This window comes from Neophocaena asiaeorientalis, unplaced genomic scaffold (genome assembly GCF_003031525.2).
Source record: "Neophocaena asiaeorientalis asiaeorientalis breed wild unplaced genomic scaffold, Neophocaena_asiaeorientalis_V1.1 scaffold257, whole genome shotgun sequence".
Lineage (NCBI taxonomy): Eukaryota > Metazoa > Chordata > Mammalia > Artiodactyla > Phocoenidae > Neophocaena > Neophocaena asiaeorientalis.
In genome coordinates this window covers 146,899-174,380 of record NW_020172122.1, presented here as the reverse complement: position 1 = coordinate 174,380, position 27,482 = coordinate 146,899, and the positions used below count along the sequence as shown (strand labels likewise).

At 40.7% G+C, this 27,482-nt stretch overlaps 2 protein-coding genes across 12 annotated transcripts in view; one reads left to right on the top strand and one right to left on the bottom strand.

Moving 5' to 3' along the window:
- The window catches only part of UTP18 (UTP18 small subunit processome component), a 53,654-nt gene extending 28,290 nt beyond the window's left edge, over positions 1-25,364 (bottom strand). For both annotated transcript variants that reach the window (XM_024751759.1, XM_024751752.1), the window contains exons 1-10: positions 24,914-25,364; positions 22,960-23,072; positions 20,682-20,780; positions 18,587-18,654; positions 14,363-14,451; positions 12,635-12,760; positions 11,647-11,821; positions 7,724-7,824; positions 7,344-7,434; positions 4,514-4,637 (exon numbers count right to left, since the gene is read on the bottom strand). In XM_024751759.1, the coding sequence (XP_024607527.1) occupies positions 4,514-4,637; positions 7,344-7,434; positions 7,724-7,824; positions 11,647-11,821; positions 12,635-12,760; positions 14,363-14,451; positions 18,587-18,654; positions 20,682-20,780; positions 22,960-23,072; positions 24,914-25,243 (1,316 nt within the window). In that variant the 5' untranslated portion in view covers positions 25,244-25,364. The remainder of the gene's footprint in view (positions 1-4,513; positions 4,638-7,343; positions 7,435-7,723; positions 7,825-11,646; positions 11,822-12,634; positions 12,761-14,362; positions 14,452-18,586; positions 18,655-20,681; positions 20,781-22,959; positions 23,073-24,913) is intronic.
- A 102-nt stretch (positions 25,365-25,466) lies between these two features.
- Positions 25,467-27,482, top strand: part of MBTD1 (mbt domain containing 1) — a 69,607-nt gene continuing 67,591 nt past the window's right edge. For 5 of the 10 annotated variants that reach the window (XM_024751690.1, XM_024751682.1, XM_024751672.1 and 2 more), the window contains exon 1: positions 25,773-25,993. In XM_024751690.1, the coding sequence (XP_024607458.1) occupies positions 25,973-25,993 (21 nt within the window). In that variant the 5' untranslated portion in view covers positions 25,773-25,972. Of the gene's footprint in view, positions 25,710-25,772; positions 25,994-26,603; positions 26,668-27,482 lie in introns of those variants that run through there. The other 5 variants (XM_024751712.1, XM_024751720.1, XM_024751696.1 and 2 more) reach the window with 3 other exon arrangements.

Here is a 27,482-nt window from a genome sequence, read left to right as displayed (position 1 = left end):
AACTTTTTGTTAGCTTTAAGTTACAAAAGACTAGTTTCCACATTCTCCCAATCCAGGTAGATTACTGAAATCACAAAAATCCTGAAGCAAAGTTTTAAGCTAAGGGTTTAAAACACAGATTTAAGTAGGAAAAATAGCAATCTAAGGTATATTTAGACATTTTAAAAGATAAAGCTATATAAAAGCTGAAGCACAGAATGTTTGAAGCCGATTTTCCAAAGGGATTATATACATGGCACAAAAGGATTCATTCTAAAGACAAACTGGACTAAATGTTCTTTACTTCTTGTAAGACTCCTTAATTTGCAAAACTCCTAGTGATTGTACCATTTTATATTTAAACACATCAACACACAGAGATGTACCTTTAAAAAGGCAGTAGAACTCAACCATAAAAAACAATGAAATGTTGCCATTTGCAACAACATGGATGGACTTGGAGGACATTAAGCTAAATGAAATAAGTCAGAGAAAGACAAATACTGTATGACACTTACATGTGGAATCTAAAAAATATAACAAACTCGTAAATGTAACAAAAAAGAAACAGACACAGATATAGAGAACAAACTAGTGGTTACCAGTGGGGTGAGGGAAGCGAGTAGGGGCAATATAGGGATAGGGGTCTAAGAGGTACAAACTATTATGTATAAAATAAGCTACAAGAATATATTGTACAACACGGGAAATATAGCTGATATTCTAATAACTGTAAATGGAGTGTAAACTTTAAAACCGTGAATCACTATGCTGTACATCTGTAACTTACATAATATTGCACAGCAACTATACTTCAATAAAACAAAACAGTCCAGACAAAACTACAATTCAAAAAGATACATGCACCCCTATGCTATGAGCAGCTCTATGTACAATAACCAAGACACAGAAGCAACCTAAATGTCCGTCGACAGATGAATGGATACGGTATATATTTATATTCAATGAATATACTCAGCCATAAAAAAGAATAAAATAATGCCATTTGCAGCAACATGGATGGACCCAGAGATTATCATATTAAGTCAGTCAGAAAAAGACAAATACAGTATTATATCACTTATATACGTGGAATCTAAAATACGACACAAATGAACATACCTACAAAACAGAAACAGACTCACAGACATAGAGAACAGACCTGTGGTTGGGGGTGGTGGGGAGGGGTGGGAGTGTGGGATTAGCAGAGGCAAACTATTAGATATAGGATGGAAAAACAACAAGGTCCTACTGCATAGCAAAGGGAGCTATAGTAAATATCCTGAGATAAACCATAATGGAAAAGAATATGAAAAAGAATATATATGTATAACTGAGTCACTTTACTGTACAGCAGAAATTAACACACCATTGTAGATCAACTGTACTTCAATAAAATTTTTAAAAAGAAAACAAACAAAAATTTTAAAGGTTAAAAGCTCCGGCTCTGGAGCCAGACTATTTGTAATCTTGGGTCTTCCACTTACTGTCTGACCCTAACCAAGTTACTTAACTCACAGTGCCTCAGCTTCCCCACCTGTAAAGCAGGGATCATAGTACCAATATCATGGAGTAGGAGATGAGAATTAAGTTAGATTATATATGAAAAAATATCTATATATATATTTGTATACACACATACATATGTAGCTTATATATATATACACACACACACAAAATACACATATACAGCTATATATGAAAAACAGTGCTTGGCAGATACTAAGTGCTGAAAAATTTTGCTATTAATATTATAAATCTTTTTATTGTAATTATTATTCAGAGCACAGTTTAAGACTATTTAGATGGAAACTAGTAAAAAGACAATCTTAATTTGTGTACTTTTAAGAAGGTAATGAAGACTAAAGTTAACAAGTATCTAACCACCTGATAGAACTTTGATGAGAAAATATAAAAAGAGGTATTTTTATGGCTTTGACCAACAGTTCTCAAAATACAAAGAGCCCGAAGTGGTTTATCGTTTGCACACCCCCAGCCAAGGCAGGAGCCCAAGCCAGTGATGTTCCATGACTGCAGCACAAGATGCTCCTGACTTCTTCACTGTAAAGCAGAGAAAATAAAGCAACAGCAACAAGATACAGGGGATTCTCCAAGTCACCTTATGGGGCCACCTGAAGTTAGTGAGCTATCTTCTGAAGTCTATGTATTCAAAGAGCTGTCACGTGCAAAGGAGAGAATATGCCAGGTCTCAACTTCCCATTCTTCAATATACAGTGCTTTGTAATACATAGCCAGCATTCAAATATTTCTTTTTCTTTTTTCTTTTTTACTGACTGACTTCTAGACTAGATACGAAGTCACAAAACACACTACTGCACATACAGAAGATGCATATACAGAAGGTACAATTTAACTAAGATTCTACCCAGTAGAGCGAGAAGGGCACTGCACCTGGAAAAGTAAGACTGCAGGCTTCAAGACCCCTCCTTATCAATGATTTCAGTTGTGTTCCCTAATGATTTCCCAAGTATGTTCTAACACTGATGTACAAATTAATGTGAAAACTTTCTAAAAATATGCAGCAATCCTTATATTAACCAAAGCCATAAAAAAAAGAAACTGTAAACTAACAGACCTCTCTATTTACAACATTCTTAGCGTCCCTATTTCCCTATCAGAGCAAAGCTGTAAATCAAAAGCATCCACTTTATGCCAGGACACTGAGGAGAGTTAACAGACACTATCAGACAAATTCTGAGATCAAGGGAGGAGTTAATTCCCAGCAGCCAAGTCCAGGATAGAGAAATTTCACACCAGTACATGGAGAGGGGTAAGAGAGGGAGGTGGGAGGAAGGGAAGGAGCAGCCAGCCAACCAGTCAAGTGAGTTCAGTTTCTCCTACCTCTGCCCTGATTCCACCACCAACTCTTCCCCGCCTGTCTAATAGCATGGGAAATTCCTCTAACAAGGTAAGGCCTTTCTTTCCAGGTTTAACAATAAAAACCTAATAATGGTCTTTGACCAAGCACATCAGAATTCAATTACACTGAAAGGCAATTAAAATCAAATGAGTTTAAACAACTAATACTAGATTCTTTCCTCTTTGGGCCCTTCGAAGGCGATTCACAAAAAGTGATACAAAAAAGAGAGGCAAGGACTAGAAAAAGATTAACTTCACAGATTTGAGTGAAGGTTATGTTTGTGCAGTTATTCTTTCCCACATAAAGGCAAAAGCAGGCCTGCTTAAAATTATCTATAATTAATTTAAATACCAGTCTTCATTGTAAAGGAGCTTTAGTCTCAGAAGACCTGCTCATCATGCACTGCTGCCATAGTGCACAGCTCTAGCAACGCTGGGCTCAGGCTGCCCTACTGCCTATGCAGACCCACGTGACGTTAGCCTGGCCTCCAAGCTCCACAGCCTGCTTCCACTTTCCTTTCTTCCCAGGCCCCAAGGTAGCTGCTGACCAATTTCCAAATGGTGGTAGGGATATTTATGAGCAGTTTCCCCAATTTTAACCTCTGAAGGAGTGAAATGAAGAAAAAGTGGTGAGTATGCTATAACAGCAAGACCCACTGGACCTCCCACCAAGGCAGAATTTGAAATCTCTTTATGGATCAATTGTGTTTAGTCTAAGAAAGTCATAAAGATTGACTTCTGGAAGTTCTAAAATTACAGGTGCTGATTAGTGATTTGGTAGGTAAAATCGTTTAGAATTACAGGTAAGTATCCAATACCCCCTCCTCCCACCCTGCATCTTTAAAATCAAGTAGGACAATAAAGCCATCTTTTCCCCAGTGTAATAACCATTTTTTTCAGCAATGACACAATAATATGTTCTAGATAATATTTTCAAAGTCTCGAAAATACTAACAACAGTGTTCCCAAAAAACATGTTTTTGGTTTATACCACCTAGCTAGCTAAAGGCAAAAATGCTTTAAGTATCTTTAAGACTTAAACAAATATTTCAAACATAAGAAAACATACCATAACATAAGGTAGTCCAGTATTTTCATTGCTAAAGAGCTGAAACACTGCCATTAGTATTATTAAACACAAATATTAACAAGTATTATTAAGACAATAAAATGTAAGACCTGGGTTTATTAATTTCATATTACTAGTTTATAAACAGAACTACTAGGCACCATTCAGTATACTCAATTCTTTTTTCTTTTTCTTTCTTTTTATAAATTTATTTATTTTATTTTTGGCTGCGTTGGGTCTTCGTTGCTGCACACGGGCTTTCTCTGGTTGCAGCAAGCGGGGGCTACTCTTCGTTGTGGTGCGCGGGCTTCTCCTTGCGGTGACTTCTCTTGTTGAGGAGCAGGGGCTCTAGGCGCTTCAGTAGTTGTGGGTCGTGGACTCTAGAGTGCAGGCTCAGTAGTTGTGGCGCACGGGCTTAGTTGCTCCATGGCATGTGGATCTTCCCAGACCAGGGCTTGAATCCATAACCCCTGCATTGGCTGGCAGATTTTTAACCACTGCGCCACCAGGGAAGCCCCTCAATTCTTTAATATTTTCTCATTAGCAAAAGGTGAGTAAAGGTTACCAGAACCTCAGTTTACTTACCCACAAGCCACATACTGTCCATTCCTAGATGTGGCAATGCTTAATCCATATAAACTGCCTTCATCAACAAATCTGTTAAGGCACTTCCTAGAGTTCACATCCCAAACATAAACGTCTCCATCCCCTGAATGAAACAGCCAAAAAATGGGTTTGGTTAATTTTGTTTTAAACTTGAAAGGCAAGTGAACTGACTATTCTCAGTCCCTCTTTAATAGTACAAGATACTACAAATAAAGACCTACTATATACTATAATTGTCCTAGGTCTAGAAAACTGGTCTAAAAATGTTTCTTGTATACATTTTCATATATAGAAAACTACATCCTCATTAGTCATTAATAAATAATATCTTTAGGTTTAGAGTGAAAATCACAAACTCTTGGCTTGAGTTGAACTTTCAGAAAAAGTTTCTACATTTCACTCAGATAAATTATTGGCACAAAATTTGAAAAAACAAAAACCCACCAGCAAAGGTTTTCCCACATCTATCAAGAGGTATCAGAGTAACTAACATGTGAGGCTAGGTGATTTAGATACCAAACTGAGGATGAAGTTGACGACAGAGGAGGAAATGAAGAATGAACTGCTCCAGACCAAAAGGAATTTATAATTTAATTAAGGAGATATGGATAATTTACTGTAATAAGCACAAATAGTTTAGAGAAGGGAGAATGTGTGAAAGATAAAGGATTTAAATCTGATGAGAACACAAATATTTTCATGATAGAAATGGCCATCTAACTGCCAAAATCAGTCCTCCTTTTTTCTCTCTCCTATACACTCAATATTGATGATCACCCCCTTCCTCACACCCATTACAGATGTGTATAATGACCCTATACCCATCTCAAAGGTGGCTCCTCACTCATGTATTTCATCTTTCTTTTATGTGGATATTGCTCTAACGTTCACCCTTCTATACTATTATCCTTCCAATGAGAATTCAATGAATCTCACTGTTTCAACTGTTTCATTAAGAAACAAAATTTCCCAGGCTGGCATAAGGGTTTAGGTTAGGTAGAAGTAAAATATGTATTTAGAAAAAATTTAATAGGCTCAAATTTTAAAAACTTACGTCTGTCTGTAGCGTAATGGTACGATAAAGGAAGGGGTTTAAAGATCAGCCTAGCTAGCAACAGACTAAAATGGGAACGGAAGGGATCAAGGGCAGGAAGACCATCTAGAAATCAAGTGTATTAGATGGTCATAAGTTGATGTTGACTTAAGAAGCAATAATTAATCCAAGAGAAAACAAAAAGAAAAAACTGGTTCAGCTAAAAAGGTAAAAGGTAAATTCTTTCTTCAACACTCCTTCTATCAAAATATTCTTTATATGTATAAAACAATAAATATGAACAATATGGTGCCAATCACACAAATCACTCCTTACAGAAGAAGGAAAGGAGGAAGGGGAGGGGGGAGAACACCAATCAAAGTATAGGTAACCCCTAACTTACCAAGGCTCAACTTTTGATTACCCCTTCTCTGATTTTAGGACCTTTCTTCTTATGGTAAATTAGACCTCCATGGTACTAACCTAATTTGTAAATATTCAACATCTATATCCAATTCATATAACCAAATCTCAGTATCTGTGCTGACCCTTCAACTCTTCTCCCCAACTCTGACTCTCCCAGGATCCAAGGGCCATTTCATTAGGAACATTATTTCTCTGAACCAATGTTTATTCCTCACCCCTCATAAAACCTAGCATATTAATTAATAGAGACTATATATGCTGCTGACATTCTTATATTATTGGATTAAAAACATACAAATGTAAGTAACTCAACCTTGTGAAAGTTTGATCCTGGGCCAAAACTAAAACAAAAATTAAAGTTAATGTTAAACTTAATCCTTTTTTTAAAAAAAGTTTTTCAATAGATTGAAGAATAATACTCACTGGCAGAACCACTCTAATGCCTCCCACTACCAAACAGCATGAGCTACGCTGAGCTTGTGATGGTCCCCAAGATCCTTTAGGGAAAGGGGTAAGAGTCACAGGACATTCAGAAAGGCCAGCAGAAAAGCACAAGATTAGAGACTGTCAGGAATGATAAAGGGTTGGTTGGTAGTACTAAAGAAATGCCAGGATGAGATCAGAATTGTTTTCAGTCAATAATGAATAAAATTCCAAACATTATCCAAGTCAAAAGAGGCTAAAAGAAGTGATGATTCTAAGTAACTTTCAAAAAGAAAGTAAGAAAGTCTCAGAATAAATCATCTTTTAAAATGCATTTTCTGGGGACTTCCCTGATGGCGCAGTGGTTAAGAATCCGCCTGCCAACGCAGGAGACATGGGTCTGATCCCCGGTCCGGGAGGATCCTACATGCCACGGAGCAACTAAGCCCATGCACCAGAAACTACTGAGCCTGTGCTCTAGAGCCCGCGAGCCACAACTACTGAGCCCGCGTGCCACAACTACTGAAGCCCACACACCTAGAGCCCGTGCTCTGCAACAAGAGAAGCCACTGCAGTGAGAAGCCCACGCACCGCAACGAAGAGCAGCCCCCGCTCGCCGCAACTAGAGAAAGCCCGCGTGACAACGAAAACCCAACATAGTCAAAACTTAACTAATTAATTAAATAAAATGCATTTTCTTCCCATCTTTTCCCCAAACAGTGCATGTTAAGTGGTTAACCCTTCACCATTACTAGTTAGTAAATGAGAAGGCAAATGGCAATGAAAAATGAATTGTAAAAATAAAAATGATTTTCTTACTAACACAAAAGAGTCTCAAATCAAACCCAGTTTTGGTTAAAGTTGGTATTTAAACACACCCAAAGCTTCAAAGAAGCTTCGGATCATCTTATCATTAACTTAACTTACCTGAAGATGCATACACTTTCTTACTATCTGAAGAGAATGTGGATGCTGCAATCCTTCCATTAATTTTCATACTACCAAGTAGCTCTTTAGTCTGGAAGAACGATAAATATTATTTATCAAATTGTTAGGCGCTGCAGAGAAGAATCACAACGTGCAGAATAAAAGCAATCTAGTTCTCTCTTTTGTAGCACCTACTCAACTTTGTTTATCCCTACCCTCAAAAAAAAATTCTTCCCAAACTGCCCACAACTTCTCCCCAAGTCTCAATATGTTCCTCTACTTGAGATGCAGATTTAAGGACACCATGAGTTATGGTTCAAGACCATCCCTACACTAATGTCTTATCCTAGAAAAACAAGCAACAGCTAATAATGGTTCACCTTCATTGACAGCAAGTGAAAATATCCAGCGACACCATTTATAAGCAAAAAGGACCCATCTGGGGAGACTTCGAAGCTCCTCACTATCTTCTCCTTCAAACCTAAGAAAGGAGATGAATCAATAAGGATTAATGGTTTACAGTAAAGCTTTCACTGACAACTGAGTTTCTTACTTTTTAAGTGCCTTAAATAAAACATGGGCTCAGACTCTGAATAAGTCTGACCCCATGCATCACTGAGTATGACCGAAATACAAGGTCACTACAAAATGCTTAGCAAACTTCTGTTCTTTGTCTTGGTTAACATTCACCATTCTAATTACAGGCCTGAGAGCCAGCTCTCCAACCAGTAAACTTATCGATTAATTTTCCAAACGTAAACAGTAATACCTGTAAGTAACTAAAAGGATAAATTATACTTCTCTGTCAAAACGTTCATCACCAGAAGGAAAATACACTGCCACAGAGACAGCTAAAACACAGTAACATGCAGAAACTAGTTGCTAGCCACCTACTATACATCCCATGATGAATGGGAGTCTAATTCTTAACTTTGTGGATCAGAAAGAAAAAACAAAACAAAACCAGGTGTCAGTAGTGTATTCAAGAGTTGATGTATGGGAACATATGTATATGTATAACTGATTCACTTTGTTATAAAGCAGAAACTAACAAAAAAAAAAAATTGAAGCCCGACAAAATTTATAACATGGCCTTGAGAAAGAAGATACAGAGCTTTAAAGATGTCAGGTATAAATGTTTCTATGGATTAGGGAATGAGATTTTTTTGGCCACCCCACACAGCATGTGGGATCTTAGTTCCCAGACCAGGGATCGAAGCCGCGCCCCCTGCACTGGAAGCACGGAGTCTTAACCACTGGACAGCCAGGAAGTCCCAGGAATGAGATTTTTAGGTCAACTGCTGAGCAACTGATAGATAAGAAAAGAATGGCTAATTTAATTAGAATAGAGCCAAATTCCATAGGATGGAAAGTGAACTGGTGCTTAGTTACAATCTTCTAAAAAATTCTTTTAATATTTTAGAACCCTTGAGCTTACAGAAAGAGAAAACTAGGCTCAGCAATGACCATATGCCTATAAATCAAAATGGCTGCCTGACAAACTAACTGAATTCCCAAATGGTCAAATTCTTTGTGTTTTCCTAGAACAAGACAGCTCCCTTAAGAACTGCCCTTCTAGGACTTCCCTGGTGGTCCAGTGGTAAAGAATCCACCTTGCACTGCAGGGGACAGGGGTTAGATCCCTGATCACGGAACTAAGATTCCACATACCTTGGGGCAACTAAGCCCACGCACCCCAACTACTGAGCTCGGGCACCTCAACTAGAGAGCCTGCATGCTGCAAACTACAGAGCCCACGTGCTCTGGAGCCCATGTCCCATGCACCACAACTAGAGAGAGAAACCCCACACACCACGACTAGAGAGAAGCCTGCACACCGCAAGAGAAGATCCAACATGCCTCAACGAAGATCCCGTGTGCCGCAACTAAGACCCAATGCAGCCAAAAATAAAATAAAATAAATAAATAATAAATAAATCTTAAAAAAAAAAAAAAACTATCCTTCTAGGGACTTCCCTGGTGGTCCAGTGGTTAAGACTCGGTGCTCCCAATGCAGGAAGCCCGGGTTCGATCCCTGGTCAGGGAACTAGATTCCACGTGCCACAAATAAGAGTCCACATGCCACGACTAAAAGATTCCCGCATGCTGCAGTGAAGATCTCGCATGCGGCAACAAAGATCCCATGTGCCACAACTAAGACCCGGCACAGATGGATAGATATAGATAAAAGAACTGTCCTTCTAAATGATGCAACAGAAACTGCTTCTGAACTTTGAAATAGTAATCTGTGGTTCTTAACCTTTCTGTGTGCCAGTCTGGCGAAGTGTATGACACCCTTCTCAAAATAATGGTTGTTTAAAACTTTCGTAACCAAAGGAAATGCTAAATTTGATTTAGAAATTAGTGAAAATAAAGGTGGAATGTTTTTCCTATCCAGCTTCACAGACCCCTGAATTTTGAGAGTCCACAGACCCCACTTTAAAAGCCCTGACAGGTTAGTGGAAGGAACCATCAAAGCGGAATTCTTCAGAATGCATCAATTCTGAATTCTTCATTTTTCAGACTTGCATTTGCAAGAACCAAGAGCTCACATACATGTAAGGCTTGCATATCCTACTTGTCAGCAATTTTCGCCCTTGTTCTACTGTCCTTAATTAATTTCGAGTTATGAATACTGTTTTATAATCACGAGAGACTGAGAATTATATTCAATAACAACACCACAAGAAGAAATAAATGTGATTTACCATTACTATTTAATTATCATTATTACCAAGTTATGCTTATTGAGGAAAGAGAAGGAAAAATATTAAAAGGTAAAGATAAATGCCATGTCTTAGAAGAATCCGGTGATCAGATACACACCCCTGCACACCAGCAGATCCACAGTACCCATCACTAACTACTGGATCTCAGCCACCCCTGGTTTGCTTTTCCCAAGAGGATGCAAGGCAAGGAAGGACCACAGCACATTCCTTTTGATTAGTGGAATGACATTTAAGAATAATAACTACTACATGTTGTTTTCTATTTCAATACGGGGAGACAGTTAAAGGTTTTCCAACTCAAAGGGAAGTCCATGGACCAGTAGCATCAGCAGCATCTGAGAACTTGTTAGAAATGCAGAATCAGGCCCGCCTCAGAACAACAGAATCAGAGTCTGCATTTTAACAAGATCCCCAGGTGATTCGTATGCACATTAATGTTTGAGAAGCACTGATTTAAAGCATAAATAGATAAATTAAAACCGCCCTTGGAGAGTTTCCCTGGTGGCGCAGTGATTGAGAGTCCGCCTGCCAATGCAGGGGGCACGGGTTCATGCCCCGGTCCGGGAACATCCCACATGCCATGGAGCGGCTGGGCCCGTGAGCCATGGCCGCTAAGCCTGCGCGTGCGGAGCCTGTGCTCCGCAACGGGAGAGAAAGAAAAGAAAAAAAAAAAAAAGAAGAAAACCCCTTGGAAAGGATCACTGAAAGTGTCAGGAACACAGGAAAGACCAGACCGGAAACACTGAAAATAAACTTCATAAATGTTTCTAAAGTTGGCCTTACTCACTTTTAACCACTAGCAGGAAAAAGGCTGTACAGAGCAACCTGTAACCTTTACAGCCCCACATATGTGCAACTTAACAGGGAGACAGCCAGCAAGCTGGCGCATATGACAGCAACACCTCCCAAGATTTATAATGTTACCCCAACCAACTTCATTACAAGGACTTTGGTTCCCAAAGGATTCATGAAGGTGTCATCATATTTTTGAGGTAATGGGAGTAGGAGAATGCAGAAGAAGAGATAAAGCAGAGGCAAGATAAAGTTTCATCTGATAAAAAAAGATGTATTATTTAAGTAGTTCATTCTTCAAAATACATTACAAATTCCAAAAGCAGTGCTTTATTTCCTTTAAACATAAACCAAAATTGTATTATAACAAACAGCAGAAGAACTGGAGGGCACCCAAATTTCAGGTCAGAGGAGTGAAATAATTTGTCCAAGGAAGTAGAACCCAGGTCCTCTAGCTCCCAGGCTCATGTTCTTTCTGCTGCAGCAACTGCTAATTTTACAGCCAAGTGTTTGCAACTACTTTTCTGGTCTAGGGGAATATATATTTGCAAATTATGATTTTCTTCCCATAGGTACTCAGTAAAAAGTCAGTTCACTTTTTTCATTCAAACATGTTATCTCAACAACATGACATTTTCCAAATACTAAAACCAAAGAAATCCTTATTCTTAATAATTCTATGGGGAGGAAAAAAAGTGGTTGTAAATACTGTTAAACAAACTCAACTATGGGCTGTGGGGGAGGGAGGTGTGTGTCAGCTATATGTTCGTTAAAAACCTTACCTCTTACTTGATGCACAGGAATTAGCTTTCCAGCCAGCATATCATAGACATAAAGAACCTTGCTGTGAGTACTCGTGGCTAAAACCTCTTCTCCATTAGCACTAAAACAAGCTTTAAAGATCGGAAACTTTTCCAAATAGATGCTCTGAATTTTAGGATTTGTTTTTCCATCAACCTATAAGGAAGTACAAAATATTCCTTTTGATTATTTCCACAGACCATGTAAGCTGACTGTAAACACTTTTCACTACAAGTCTTTTTTTAAAATTTATTTATTTATTTTTGGCTGCGGTGGGTCTTCGTTGCTGTGCACGGACTTTCTCTAGTTGCAGTGAGTGGGGGCTACTCTTCATTGCAGTGCACGGGCTTCTCATTGCAGTGGCTTCTCTTGTTGTGGAGCAAGGGCTCTAGGCACATGGGTTTCAGTAGTTGTGGCACGTGGACTCAGTAGTTGTGGCTCACGGGCACTAGAGCACAGGCTCAGTAGCTGTGGTGCACAGGCTTAGCTGCTCTGCGGCATGTAGGATCTTCCGGCACCAGGGATCAAACCCGTGTCCCCTGCATTGGCAGGCGGATTCTTAACCGCTGTGCCACCAGGGAAGTCCCTACAAGTCTTCATTTAAAAATGCATACCTGGGGCTTCCCTGGTGGCACAGTGTCTTTCCCTGGAAAGACATTTCTAGGGCATCAAGCGAGTAGAAAGGTGCCACTTTAGGTAAGATGGCGAGGAAAGACATTTCTAGGGCCTCATGTGAGCAGAAAAGTAAGAATGAGGGTTTCCCTGGTAGCGCAGTGGTTGAGAGTCCGCCTGCCGATGCAGGGGACACAGGTTCGTGCCGCGGTCCGGGAAGATCCCACATGCCGTGAAGCGGCTAGGCCCGTGAGCCATGGCCGCTAAGCCTGCGCGTCCGGAGCCTGTGCTCTGCAACGGGAGAGGCCACAACAGTGAGAGGCCCGCGTACCGCAGAAAAAAAAAAAAAATGCATACCTGAAATAGCGATACAGCATTATCTAGTCCAGCGACCATCACAACCTGTGCACGAGGATGGAACTGCACAGACGAGATCCGAGCAGTAGTAGGACGTTCAGCATTAGCATGCTGGCAGTGCTTCATCTACAGAAAAATAAAGCTGGAATTTTATCAGTTCGAATGGGTTAACATTATTTTCTTTAAAGCATGAAGACATTATAAAGTAGTTTACAATGCAGAAGAAAGTGCATTGGAAGAGTAACCAGAAGACCACAGCTCTGCTACCAACTAGTATTCTAGTACAGTGCTTTACCATACAAGAATCCACTTTTCGGGGGCTTCCACTATATTGAAAATGCAATTACATAAAAAACACAGTATCGTATGATGTTTTCTTTGTAACCCCTGAAGATAAATTTTTGTGGTGACTACATTTTCAATGGAGGTGAATTCACCCTATGAGGAGCTAAATGAATTATCTGCACAGGGTGGGGAGAGACAGAATCACTCTGTCTAATAATTTACCATAATAAGGTCCCCTCTCACCATCTAAATTCGCATGCTACCCTTTTATAATGGGGAAAATTATGTCAAAGAGAGAACTGTTCATTTGGCATATATTTAACTGAAGCAAGTGCTGGGTAGGCACTTGGTTACCACAATGAACAAGTGAGACACAGTGATGAGTTAGACAGTAACTAGAGTAAGCCACTTCAGATAGGATGGCAAGGAAAGACATTTCTAGGGCATCATGTGAGCAGAAAGGTGCCACTTTAGGTAAGATGGCAAGGAAAGACATTTCTAGGGCATCATGTGAGCAGAAAGGTGCCACTTTAGGTAAGATGGCAAGGAAAGACATTTCTAGGGCGTCATGTGAGCAGAAAAGTGAGAATGAGGGCTTCCCTGGTGGCGCAGTGGTTGAGAGTCCGCCTGCCGATGCAGGGGACACGGGTTTGTGCCCCGGTCTGGGAAGATCCCACATGCCGCGGAGCGGCTGGGCCCGTGAGCCATGGCTGCTGAGCCTGCGCGTCCGGAGCCTGTGCTCCGCAACGGGAGAGGCCACAACAGTGAGAGGCCCGCGTACCGCAAAAAAAAAAAAAAAAAAGTTAAGAATGAGTTGGTCACTGGCAGTGCTTAAAGAACACATGGAGGGATGAGCAAGAGCAAAGGTTCAGGGGCAAGAAAGAACTTGGCATGTGCAAGAAACAGAAAGAAGGCCTGTGTGGCATGAGTAAGGAATAAGAGGAAAAGGCATCAGATGAAGTTGAAGACATCGGCAAAGGCCAGATCCTGTGAAGGGCAGTGTAGACTATGGTAAGGAATTCAGAAGTTTTCAAAGAGCAATGAAAAGTGACAGGACATGATATTTTATTTTTAAAAGAGCCCTCAGGCTACTATAGGAAGAACGGTTTAGGAAGAAGGAAAGTGGAAGTGGAGAGTCTAGCCACAAAGCTGTTGCTATGCACTGGGCGAGAGATGAGAGCAGCATGAACAAGGCTGGTGCCAACAGAAGGAACAAGAAATGCAAAAGGAGGAATCAAATAACATTCCTAAAAAATTCCTGGGAACATAATTTAATCTTGTTTTTGCAAAAGGTAAAAAACCTAACACAAATATTTACCAAGGCAAAATGACAGCAAGCACATTTAATCCCACAGATAACAGGAATCCATACATTTGTAACTGGGAAGTATACTGGATTTCAGAGGTAATTAGTTGGATTGACCCAATTTTACTGATTCTCACCTTTAAGATTCCTTTAGGAAGAGAGGTTGATGTGGAGATGAAATTCCCAGTCCTTTGCAACAAATCATCTTCATCCTCTTCACTTTCATCTAAGTCAAACAAACCCATAGGCTGATCTTCAGAATCAATGAGATGGCCATTACCTATCCCAAACATCTATATTTCAAACTTCAACTCCCCTCCCAGTCTCCCAACCTCAATCGTTTCACTTAAGCTGCAACTGGTAAAAGTAAAACAGCCAAACAAATTTGAAGGAGAGAAAAACGATGACAAGACCTCCATGTATATGGTTAAAATCAACGCCTGACTCTGGAACAAAAAACACGCATTCACTACAGTGACTAAAACAACATGAAATGAAGATGAAACGGAGTCAGCATTTAATTTAAAAAGAGAAACTCGTAACAGTGGCAAGATGAGCAACAGGATGAACAGCAGATCTAGCTTAACAACTCACAGGAAAAAGAACTAGAACTTTTAGCTGACTGAAAGAACAATGCCAGCAAACTGTGTATCAAAACTTCCAAGAGAGGTAATAGGGCTGCTTTTCCCCTGGAGATGACTGACGATTCTAGTAAAGAAAGCTGAGAAGCTAAGCAGAGTGTTTAAAACACTTGTAGGGTTAAGAGAGCAAAAACTAGTACCAAAAGCCCTCTAAGGTTCCTAAGGAGTCTGGTAAACCACCAGGCTCTGGATTGTTGCCACAAAAGGCTATACATAAAATTAAAGGTGAAATCAAAGAATTACGAGAAAATCTCCCAAGAACAGAAACCCGGCATTGAATCCTCACACTCTCTCACTAGAATAAGATGTTCTAGGATTGCTAGTGCCCACTGCCCAACCACCTACCCAAAAACAAACATACAAATTCTCTGGAGAAAGATACCATTGTCCTAGACCTCTAGTTAATCAATACTATTTCTCATATACAATGCCCACCACTCAATGACATATAACCAGGTAAATAATGACAAGGTAAGATAACTTAACTGAAAACCTAAAGAAAAACAAACAATCCTCACAGGAGATCTAGAATGAAGTTATCAGACATAAAACTTTTAAATATTACATTTAAAACTCATAGAAAAAGAGATCAGGTCTGTGGTTACCAGAGATGGAGGGTAACGTGAGGGGAATTGGATGAAGACAGTCAAAAGGTACCAACTTCCAGTTATAAGAAATAAGTACTAGGGATATAATGTACAACGTGATAAATACAACTCTGCTGTATGTTATATATGAAAGGTGTTGACAGTAAATCCTAAAACTTCTCACCAGAAGAAAAAATACTTCTTTTCTACTTCTTTAATTTTTATCTATTTTTATCATGAGATGATGGATGTTCACTGAACTTACTGAGGTAATCATTTCATGATGTATGTAAGTCAAATCATTATACTATGTAAAACTGGAAGGAAAAATAATAATAAAAAATAAATAAAATAAAAAATTTATGTTTAACATATTAGAGATAATGAAAGGCAAGACTCAGAATTAAGCCAGAGAACTAGACTATTAAAAAAAAAGAACCAAATGGAAATTCTAGAACTGAAAAACAGTAATTAAAACTAACACCCCAGTGGATGGTGTTAACAGGATATCAAAATTACCTGAAGAGAGAATTAGTGGTCTGGAAAAAGGATCAGAAAAAAATATCCAGACTAAAGTACAGAAAGCAGAAAGACAGAAGATACAGAAAGCAGAAAGACAGAAGATACAGAAAAGAACACAGTCTACAGCCATACCACCCTGAATGCACCTAATCTCATCAGAAAAGAACAAAGAATGTTTAAAAAAAAATTTTTAACATACATGTAATTGGTATCCCAGAAGGAAAGAAAGAATGGAACAAAAACAATGTGTGAAGAGATAACAGGCAAGAATTTCCAAAACTTAGAAAAGACATGTAGCCAGATTCAACAGCACCTATGAAGACCAAGCAGAATACTGAATAAATTGACAAAACAGCAACAATAAAACTCCATAATATTAAGGAATTACTACTGATTTCTGAAGGTGTATGCTAATAGCATTATAGCTGTGTTTAAAGGGAGGAGTACTTCTCTTTCAAAGATGCTCAATCTAGGGACTTCCCTGGTGGTCCAGTGGTTAAGACCCCGTGCTTCCACTGTAGGGGGCACAGGTTCAATCCCTGGTCAGGGAACCTGCATGCCAGTGGGCCAGTGGGGGAAAAAAAAAAAAAGGTAATTCAGGAAAAAAAAAAGATAATCTAGTATTTACAGATAAAAACAAATAATATGTTGGAGATAACTGTGAAGCTGGGTTGTAGTCACCACTCCGCCAATAAGTATACCTTGGACAAGTCACTTCTATCTTTTTGAACTTTACTACTGTCATATGTACAATTAAGGTATTAGACTTGTATATCCCAGATAGTAACAGACTGGCTAACTGTTGACCTAATTCATTTCCTTTTTCTCCTGGGCACAAAGACAAACTATATTTCCTCGTATTGCATGCAGTTAGTGTGGCCTCGTGACTGAGTTCTGGCCAATAAAATGTAGGTGAAAGTATCACGTAGCACTTCCAGGACAGGACAATAAAAACTTCCCTTGGTGAGTTCTCTCTCTTCTCCTATAAGTCAACTGGTGGTCAATATCCTAGGCAACATTGGAAGAGCCAGCCTGAAGATGGCAGAACGTCTATAAACTTGGGTCCCTTAAGTAGAGCATCACCTTCTCACCACCTCAATTGTACTCATAGGAAAAAAAACAATTCTACTGGATTAAGCCACTGGGATCTGGGAGATTTCCTGCTTCAATGTCAGCATAAACCTAATCTATATCTAAACTGCTGTAGTTCTATGAATCCAATATTCTAAAATGGATAATAAAATTATATTTCATCCAGGAAGGTAAACTGATGACAGAGGTTTATAATTATGCCATTTAAAAAAAAGTCACAGGATGGGACTTCCCTGGTGGTCCAGTGGTTAAGACTCCACGTTCCCAATGCAGTGGGCATGGGTTCGATCCCTGGCCTGGGAACTAGGATCCCACATGCTGCGTGGGGCAGCCAAAAAAAAAAAAAAAGTGACAGGACAAGATGATTAACATATTTTTAAAAACCTGGAAAGACATTTCTCAAATAACAGAAGACTCTTATATGAAAGAGAGATAAGATTATATCTCTTCAAAAGGTAGGACTACAGTGTAGGGAGGCTAAATTTCAATAGTAAAAAAATTACAATTAGTTTTTAAAGAGAAGAAGAAAAGAGGAAGAAATAGTCTAATAAAGGGCACAACATTATTTGAAATATTTAAGCAGAGGCTAAATTATCATCTAACAGATGTTATAGAGAATTTTCTTGCAGCAGATAAAGTCGGGCTACATCACTAAGAGTCCTTCAACCTCTAAAAGTATCTGGTTGGAAACCAGAAGGTAAGTTTCTACTTAATAACAGATTGAGTTTTCTAACAGAGTTATATAAAACTGGCTCCTTGTAAGGGCTCCCTATACGTGAATACCATGAAGACTGACATGGGTGGGGAGATGGGAGGGAGAGGTGATGATGATAATCCAACAGAGGTTCATCAGATACCAAAGATGCTAAGAAAGGAGCTCCTGTATTACAATGGGAGGATATACTCTGGAGTTCCTCAAGGATTTCAGAAGTCAATTCCAAGGCTAAAATTTATAACTGCAAGAACTCAAATCAGATCTTGGCCAAACCACCCATATAAATAATATCTAAACTCAAAGATCTAAACAGCAGAAAACAGTTTTGGTACAAGTCAAACTTAAAATCTGCAGTTGAAAAATAGGTTTTTAGAAAGTGAATAATCATCTGGGCCTAACCTGACATGTGCTCCTTAGAAAGACATTCCATTTCCTAGTGGATAGCTAGATCAGCTGCTCATGTCTTTGGAAGGGGCTCTGAATCAAGAAATAATACTACTACTTATTTTTTACTTAATCTATGCCATAATGTAACAGTTCTGTTGAGGAAAAACATCATAAAATCCATCCATTATTGTCTCTACAAGTAAAGAATATGCTACTAAGTACCTCTTACACTATTGTAGAAGAGCTTCCTTCAGAGAAATGATAGACTTCAAAACCAGACATAAAAAAAAAAAAGACATAAAAAAAAACACAAAAAAAAAACACCAGGTTTTAACAAGCCTCGTGAGAAACCTCAAACAATAACAGAACAGGAATAGGCATCTATTTATCAACTTAAACAGAGGTGTCAACACTCACCATCTGAAGATGTTTTCCGCTTATTGGTTTCTGCCCAGGCAGGTACTCCCCCCATGGCATGCTGGAATCTAAGCAAAAATGTAAAAATAAAATTTTGTAGTGACCACTGTATTTATATAGAGTTTAATACATTTCAAGAATATAGGTCAGAGCATGAATAGAATCTCTTCCAAAGAAGTTATCTTTCAGAACAGAAGGGCTACTCACACAGGATAGTCCTAAATTGGTAATAACCACCTGGATACATATTTGTTGTTATTTATTTACATCTAGTTACATAGTTGTCTTATTTGCACATATCAACACACCAGATTTGGTGACTAAGTAAAGAAATAGAAATCTCTTTGTGGTTATAAATCAATGCTATAGTACACAGAGTACACAAAAGAATGCTAGAACATGTCTGAAAGAAAACCACCAGATTGGTAAAATAAACAAAACTTCATCATATATCCTTTGCATAAAATGGGAGCATTTCATCCTGGAAAAAGTAAGCTTCAGGAGAAGCATGACAGTTATATTCTGAAGGGCTGGTATTTGGAAGCCTGAAAAGAATCTTTCTGTTTAATGCAGAATCACAGACAAGTCCACCAAACTAAGCCCACTGGCCATAAGTAACTAGAAAACTGGACAAAATACGTGAAACTATTTTCAGAAATTGGACAACAGGCAACATAGGACTATGATCTCTAAGAGAAGAAAAATAACAAGGTGAGCAATGCCATTACTGGGATTTTCCCCTCAAGGCATTTTTATAAGACCCTGACACAGAAACAAGGAGACAAAGATCAGACTTGAAAGAGGCTGAAACAACACGAATTTGAGGGGCAGTCAACTGTAGAAGAAAAAGAGAAAGAGCTCCAGAAATCTGCACAGGGGTCCACAGACACTTCTTCTGAATACTAAACTGAACACTCATAGGATGAAACTCCATGAGGTCAAGCAAAGATCTACTGGGGGTCTGTAAGTTGCACAGAACCAAAACTCAGACATTTGAGTTCAACCAGTCAGAGGAAGGGTCCCTACTGAACACTCAGGGCATTCAGGAGAGATCCCAGGAAGGTCATAACTTAATAATGGGGCTAAACCAGCCTAGAATAAATGCTACTGTAGAAGAAAGCTAAAAACAAATCCTGAAAGGATCAAAGTGATTTCCAAGTCAATTAACTGCCTGCCAAGGCAAAGTTCAACACACATTAAAAGCAAAAAACAAAATCCAGACACTGAACAACATTCACACTGCCCAGAATCCAATCAAAATTACTAGATATACAGAGAAGCAGAAAAACATGAACCATAACCAGAAGAAAAAGCAGTCAACAGAAACAGAAATGACCGACCTAACAGAATTAGCACACAAGGACTTTAAAATAGCTAATACACATAAAAAGGAACAAAATTGTGCCATTTGCAGAGATGTGGATGGACCTAGAGACTGTCATACAGAGTGAAGTAAGTCAGAAAGAGAAAAACAAATACCCTATGCTAACACATATATATGGAACCTAAAAAAAAAAAAGAAGGTTCTGATGAACCTAGGGTCAGGACACGAATAAAGACTCAGACGTAGAGAATGGACTTGAGGACATGGGGAGGGGGAAGGGTAAGCTGGGACGAAGTGAGAGAGTGGCATGGACTTATAAATACTACCAAATGTAAAATAGATAGCTAGTGGGAAGCAGCCATATAGCACAGGGAGATCAGCTCGGTGCTTTGTGTCCACCTAGAGGGGTGGGATAGGGAGGGTGGGAAGGAGATGCCAGAGGGAGGAGATGTGGGGATATATGTATAGCTGATTTGTTATACAGCAGAAACTAACACACCACTGTAAAGCGTTTATACTGCAATAAAGATGTTAAAAAAAAACAACATCATTGATTATATTTAAATGGCAGGATTACAGGTTTTTTCCAAAGATTTTGTACTTGATTCCTTCTCAGACCCCCATACTAAAACTTAATCATGTCTTCCAAGAACAATGCTCTTCCAATTCAAAATGGAAATCTGACTACCCAAGAAGCCAAAGACTGAGCAAATCAAAATAAAATACTGGTTATAAATACATCTTGGCAAACCTATAAAAAAGGACACTTACTCTTCCTTAAGTCTCTTTTGAAGCTCATCTTTTGAAAGTTTATTTTCACTGGCATTTTTCATCATATCTTTCCGAAAACGATTGTTCATCATGTCAACCCTATAAAAAAAACAGAAAACAGCATGCTTTCAATAACTTAAAGAATCAACAGAAATAGTTGCTGCCTTTAGTATTTTGAGCAAACAACATAGGTCAAGATTTATAAGATGTGGAACATCTCCAATGCACATTCTCCATTCTTCCCGAAACAAAAAGGAATCTCCAATATTTCGGATCATCTAGTTTACCCTTTGAAGAGCTATTTCAAATTCACAATTACTTATCTAGACACAGCTTATGCCATTCACCAAAATAAATTCCAGGTAAATCAGAGTTAAATACAAAAAACCAAAAAACAAAAAAAACCAAAACCTTAAAATACTGTGAAGGAAAAATACAGGCAAATATTTCTCTCTCTCTGAAGAACTTTTTACTAAAAACAACAGCAAAAAAAAAAAAAAGGAAAAGTGTCATAGACTTCACTACATCAACATTAAAATATTCTGTACATTAGACAACATTAAAACAAACTTAAAGGCAAACAAAAAGCTAGATAATGTGCAATAACTTTGACATATAAAGGTTCGAAATTCTCAATATGCAAGGAGCTGATATACTAAAATCATTAATAAACAGTCTCATCTGCCATTTGCAACAACATGGATGACCCTGGAGGACGTCAAGCTAAGTGAAATAAAACAGACATCAAAGAGAAGTACTGCATAATCTCACTTATATGTGGAATCTGAAAAGAGTAGAATACGTAGAAGCGAAGAGCAGAATGATGGTTACCAGGGGTGAGAAGGTAGAGGAAATAGGGAGATGTTGGTTAAAGGGTACAAAGCTGCAGTTACGTAGCATGACTGCAGTTAATGACAATACTGTAGGCTGGAAATTAGCTAAGGGAGTAGATTTCAGGGGCTCTCACCACAAATAAAAATGGTAACCATCTGAAGAAATGGAAATGCTAATTAGTTCACGTGACTATAGTAATAACTTCACCGTGTATATATATAGCAAATTATCATGTTGTACACCTTATGTACAATTTTTATTTTAAAAATAAAAAAACAAAATGAAAGTCTCCAGTAGACAAATACGCAAAGACATAATAGAGACTACTTTTAAGAAAAACCAACGACTAATAGTTTTCTCAACACAAGTTAGATGTTTCCTACCCTAAACTATCACCCTAAACTGACAATGTCTGAAAAAAGAGAAATCATTGTTTTTATTTTTTTTTAAGATTTTTTTGATGTGGACCATTTTTAAAGTTTTTATTGAATTTGTTACAATATTGCTTCTGTTTTATGTTGTGGGTTTTTGGCTGCAAGGCATGTGGGATCTTAGCTCCCCCACCAGGGATCGAACCCACACCCCCTGCACTGGAAGGCAAAGTCTTAACCACTTGGACCGCCAGGGAAGTCCAGAGAAATCATTGCTTTTAAAATGGAGTGAAACGGACACTTTTCAATGGAAAGGTAAATTAGCAGAACCTCAGGGTCAGCCTGGCAGTATTTATCAAGAACCTTAAAAATGTCTGCTCTTTGACTAAGTTCATCTACCTCAAAGAATCTTTCTTAAATAACTTTAAGTAGAAAAAGATTTATGCATAAAGATGCTCATCTCAACATCAATCTATTAAAAGGAAAAATATTTATCCAACGATAGCTATGTAAATTATGGTTAAATCATATAATGGACTATAATACATCCATTTTAAAATGTTTATAAAGGTTTTTTTTTTTAATTGGGGAAAATACTTGCAATACAATACATTCTCATCTTAAGGTACATATTGTACATTATGGCTAACTTTTTTGGGTCTTTTCTCAATTTCAGGCATTGTGTTAAGAGCTCTACATACACTATTTAATCTCAAGAGCCTTCTGATACAGTTACTATTATCTCCATTTTACACATGAGAAAAGGTAGGTTCCAAACTTGCCAATGGTCAGTTAGGAACTGGCCAAACTAGGAGGCAAACTCAGGTCTGACTCCAAACACTGTGCTCTTTTAGCTTTTCTATACAGCACAGAAGAAAGAGGGAGAGATGTATGCCAACATGTTAACAGTGGTTCTCCCTCGGTGATGGGATTATGAATGATCTTTGCTATACTTTCCAGTACTTTTCAAGTCTTCACGTACTCACATATTCAGAAAGAGAACTTTCTTAAAACCTGCAAAGTAACTTTTGAAGAATCCGGAGGGACTCCAGAAGAAAAATTAGGCAACCTACATCTCCTCATCTTCATCTTCTTCGTCCAACCAAACTGGCTTCTTTTGAGGTGGAAAATTATCTTTTGCTTCATTCTCCACTTCAGAGTCACCTGAGTCTTCTTGTACTTGAACCTAGAAAAGACAAAATACCCACAAGCACTGAGTCTTTCATACCCCATGGTGGCAGACTTTGAAGAATGGTGGCTTGTAGAATGCTTTGTTTTTATGGCCCTCTTATCAAATTATGGGACAGAATGCTACCACAGCAAATGCTGGAGATCGAACAGAAAATGAGGAGATTAGAGAATGGCACCACCCGTTGGACACATGAGGTAAGACTGGAATAGTCAGTCAACTTGCTGAAAGGAAAAAACCAAGTAAGACAAGTAAAAAAGGTAAGTTGGGCTTCCCTGGTGGCGCAGTGGTTGAGAGTCTGCCTGCCGATACAGGGGACACGGGTTCGCGCCCCGGTCCGGGAAGATCCCACATGCCGCAGAGCGGCTGGGCCTGTGAGCCATGGCCGCTGAGCCTGCGCGTCCGGAGCCTGTGCTCCGCAACGGGAGAGGCCACAACAGTGAGAGGCCCGCGTACCGGAAAAAAAAAAAAAAGGTAAGTTGACAGATGAATAAAGGAGCAGGGAAAATCACAGAACTACAGAAATCACAGGACCAAAGGCAGACACCTAGATAAAATAAACATGACTGAATGTCATAATTAAGTCATATTTCATATTCATAAACATACTTCTCCACTTTTCTTAACTGTTCTTGACCCCTTACCTCCTCAAGAAACTTTATACTACCCAAATCTAAATCTAGACCACAGAATTTCACCTGAAGTGAGCTTGAGAGCTTTCCCAAAACCACATGACAGAAATGTCCAAATGATTTCTACTTGCTCTATTATTGGCCTATGATCCTTCAAAGCCCAACAAACCCCACCTCACTTAAACTGTTTCTTTTCCCGAATGGGAAACTGTCACACAGTTCAGCATTTTTCCAGTAGTATTTCTCTATCTCCCAACTAGATTCTGCAACCTCTCCCATAAGCATCCAAATGAGGTTCTGGCAATCAACTGATACTTGCTAGATCTGCATTCGTTTATCAAACTGAGTAATTCTCAGTAAGGCTTTGCTTGACTACCCTATGTAAAATTTCACAGGCCCCCTCGACACACGCTTATCTCCCTTTCTTGAACGCCTTTATTTTTTTTTTTCCTTCAGCACTTCACTGACATAACTTGAATTTTATCTTCTGCCTCTGCCACTAAGTATCCAAGCTCCAAAAAGGCAGGGGTTTTTGTTAGTTTTCGCCCACTGCTGTTTCTCCTCCAGTGCCTAGAAACTGCCTGGGACTCCCTATATTGGAAGAAAAGACAGGTATAGGATTAAAAAAAAAAAAAAGGCAAAAAGCATGCAAAACATTATAATCAATTAATCATGCAGGGTTTGCACTGCCAGAAGTATCTGGCGCCAAACTGGCTCACAAATATTACTTTAATAGACGAATACACGGCCACTCTCAAAAGCTGGCTTATCAACCACTCGATGTGGTTGTTAAAACAGACTCCCAGGCCTGTGCCCACGAATTCTGATTTCACAAACGAAGTGGAACCCCTGAATCATAGCAAGTATTGAAGCAGGCGATTGAATGACCAAGAGAGAAGAAACACTGAGTCTGGGGAGAAAACAGTGGAACTGAGCCACTGCCACTAATCGAAAGATGCTCACGATTAGTTGGCTAAACGAATATGTGTTGAGCGCCTGCTGCATACCAGGCTCAGCGGCTCCCTCGGGGGCGGAGAAAGGCGCGGTCTCCGCCCTCCCGGAACTTTCAGTCTGGCACCCCGCGGCGTCCGCATTCCCGGTTCCCTCCCACCTGAACGCTCCCCGGCGCCACAGGTCGCCCAGGCTCCGCCCTCGGAGGCACACCGCCCACCGAGAGCCCAGCCCGCAAGCCGCGGCCTCCCTCACCCGTGGGCCCCGCAGACGCCGCAGCAGCGCATCCTCGTCGTCCTCGACGTCGCCGAAGACCAGCTCCTCCAAGCACCGCTCCACGGCCGGCTTGTCCTCCTCCAGCGTCTGGCGGTTCCGCTGCCGGAGCCGTCTCTCCTCCTCGGCCGCGACTACGGCGGCCGCCGCGCGCGGCCGGGCCGGCGATTTCCGCTGAAATGAAGGAGCAGCCTTTTGGAGCGGCCCGCCCGGCCCCGCAGCTCTATCGTCCGGCCTCATTCGGGTCTTCCGGTCTGGTCTCGCTCCGGCTCTCCGGTCCGGTCTCGTTCGGTTCCTCCGTTCCGGCGGCATGGTTCGGTTTGAGAAGGAACGCAGGTGCTCACGTGGATCCTCACAGCGCGTGCGCCGAGGCCCTCGCTTTCCGTAGCGGCTGAGGCCACGGGGGGCCGGAAAGAGGCTGCACCGCCCTGTGAGCACGTGACCAGCACTGTCCCCCTTGTGTAACGCCCATCCCCTCACGAGCCCCTCCCCGTGTGGGAGTTCCTCCGAGAGAACCAATCTTCCGGGTGGAGGGGGAAGCGGCGTGACTGGAGTGGAAATTTTTTTCCAACACAACTTCGCAGCTGCAATTGATTGAAAGGAGCGCAAGAAAGCCAGGGTATAAACTGAGATGACAGGCTAATACTGCTGCTCTTCTTCCTAACTTTTTAACCACTCGACTTACACGAGCCCAATCGCCTTTTCCACCCCTTCGTCTTGGTACGGCCCTTGGAGTACGGAGCCTGCAGAGGGTCCCACGCTGGAAGACAGACGGAGGGTATGTAGGGAAGTGGGCCAATCGGGGCGCGGGTCACGGCGCAGGCGCGTTGGGGAGGGAGGGCTATGCTAATGTTGTTGATATCCTGGGGCCACCCGAGTTAAAGGGGGGAAATCCGGGGGCTGCCGCCGCCGCCACCGGTCTGGGCCCAGTCGGGGCCCCCCTGTAGTCGCCGTAGTCCCGGGGAGAGGCGCCTGCCCCCAGCTCGGGAGGGGGCGCCGCGGGCCCGGGGAGCACGGACAGCCCCTACCCATGAGGCCCTGATGGAAAACACAAAGGATCTGGTGAGAGCCGAGCGCGGCATCTGCTTTGTGTGCCAGGTTGGGGGGACGCCGGCAGGCCCCCGACCCCAGGAACCCCTGCAGCCCCCTGACCCCGCTCCCAGGCCTGCTTCTCCATCCCACGCCCCCTCCACCTCCGGAGCCCCCCTCCCCCTACCGGCCGTTAAACGATTCGGGGGTTCCCCTCCCCCCACCCCCGGACTCATCAGGGTTCTTTCTATCCTCTTTACTTTTTGGAAGAAAAATTTTAGAAGAAAGTTCTCTTCGTTCCGGTCCCCCGTCCCCCTTCAGCTCTGGCTTGGGGAGAAAGGCTGGATTTGAGACTTCCTTTTTTGGCCGCCCAAGAATCGGGGAGTGGAGTCTTCACTTCTCCCGAGGGGACAGAGTTTTGGTGCTTTGCAGGGGAAGGCGCCTCTCCGCTGTGGGGCAGGTGCCACGAGGCGTTTCGCACGTGGAGGTGGAAAAATTGAAAGGGGGCGGGGTGGGCACGTGTGGGATGGGAGAGGTGGGAGTGGTGATTGGGAAGCCGCCGCCTATTTAAAAGGGTTCTAAGTCGGTGGGCTTTTACGACCGTTGCGTTCTCTTTTGTTAAATAAGAATCCTAACATTTCAGAGTCCGAAGAGACATTAGAGGTCACCCAAAGCAGCCGTCCCCTGTGCAGCCTCTCTGACAAGTGGTAGGTAGCCTGGCCTCTGCCTAAACCCCTGCAAACACTGAGCGCTCGCTGCTGCCATGGAAAGCCCTTGCCGTTCAGTTCTGATTGTTGTTTGCCTACCCTTATTAGACTCTTTAGACTCATTCATGTCCTTATTAAGTGGATTCCCTTTTTACTTCTCAAATTTTCTCTCACATTCTCCTCACCCACTGCTCATTGGCCTATATTTTGTGTGCCAGGAAAGAACAGCAGGGCAGTGGGGGAAGGAGGGCTTGAGAGATAGTGAGGGCCGTCTGAAAACTTTGTTTTGTTACATTCGTCAGTTCAAATGTGCTGGCTTCTATGTCTGAGAATGGTTGATATTTTTCTACAGGAAGTTTGGGAAATAGGATCTGGGAATTTCATGACTGTTTTCTCTCACTAGTGCATCTTTTTAAAGTTAGAAATTTCAGAATTCTATCTCAAAGCACATTTCTCGTTGCCTAAATCACTTTCCCTGAGGGATGCTAAATTGCCTCTTGGAGATAGTACCGAAGCTGTTAGAAGCATCTCCTGGTAGAGGGATGATCAGAAGAACTGCACTCCCCACCACCACCTCCTTTTGACCTGTAATTTCCTTTCAAGCTGGGCTTCCTGCTTGGGGCCCCTCCTTCACAATACATTCTCTTTTTTGTTTCCAATTTTTAATGAGATATGAAATTTTTGCAACACTTTAATATTTGCCTAGAGTTTGCAGTATTTTTCATGTTTCTTGTATTAGTATACATCAGTAGTTATCACTCGGTGGTTTAGATAGTTCAGTTCTACTATTGTCACTTAGCATTTTCCTAATATTC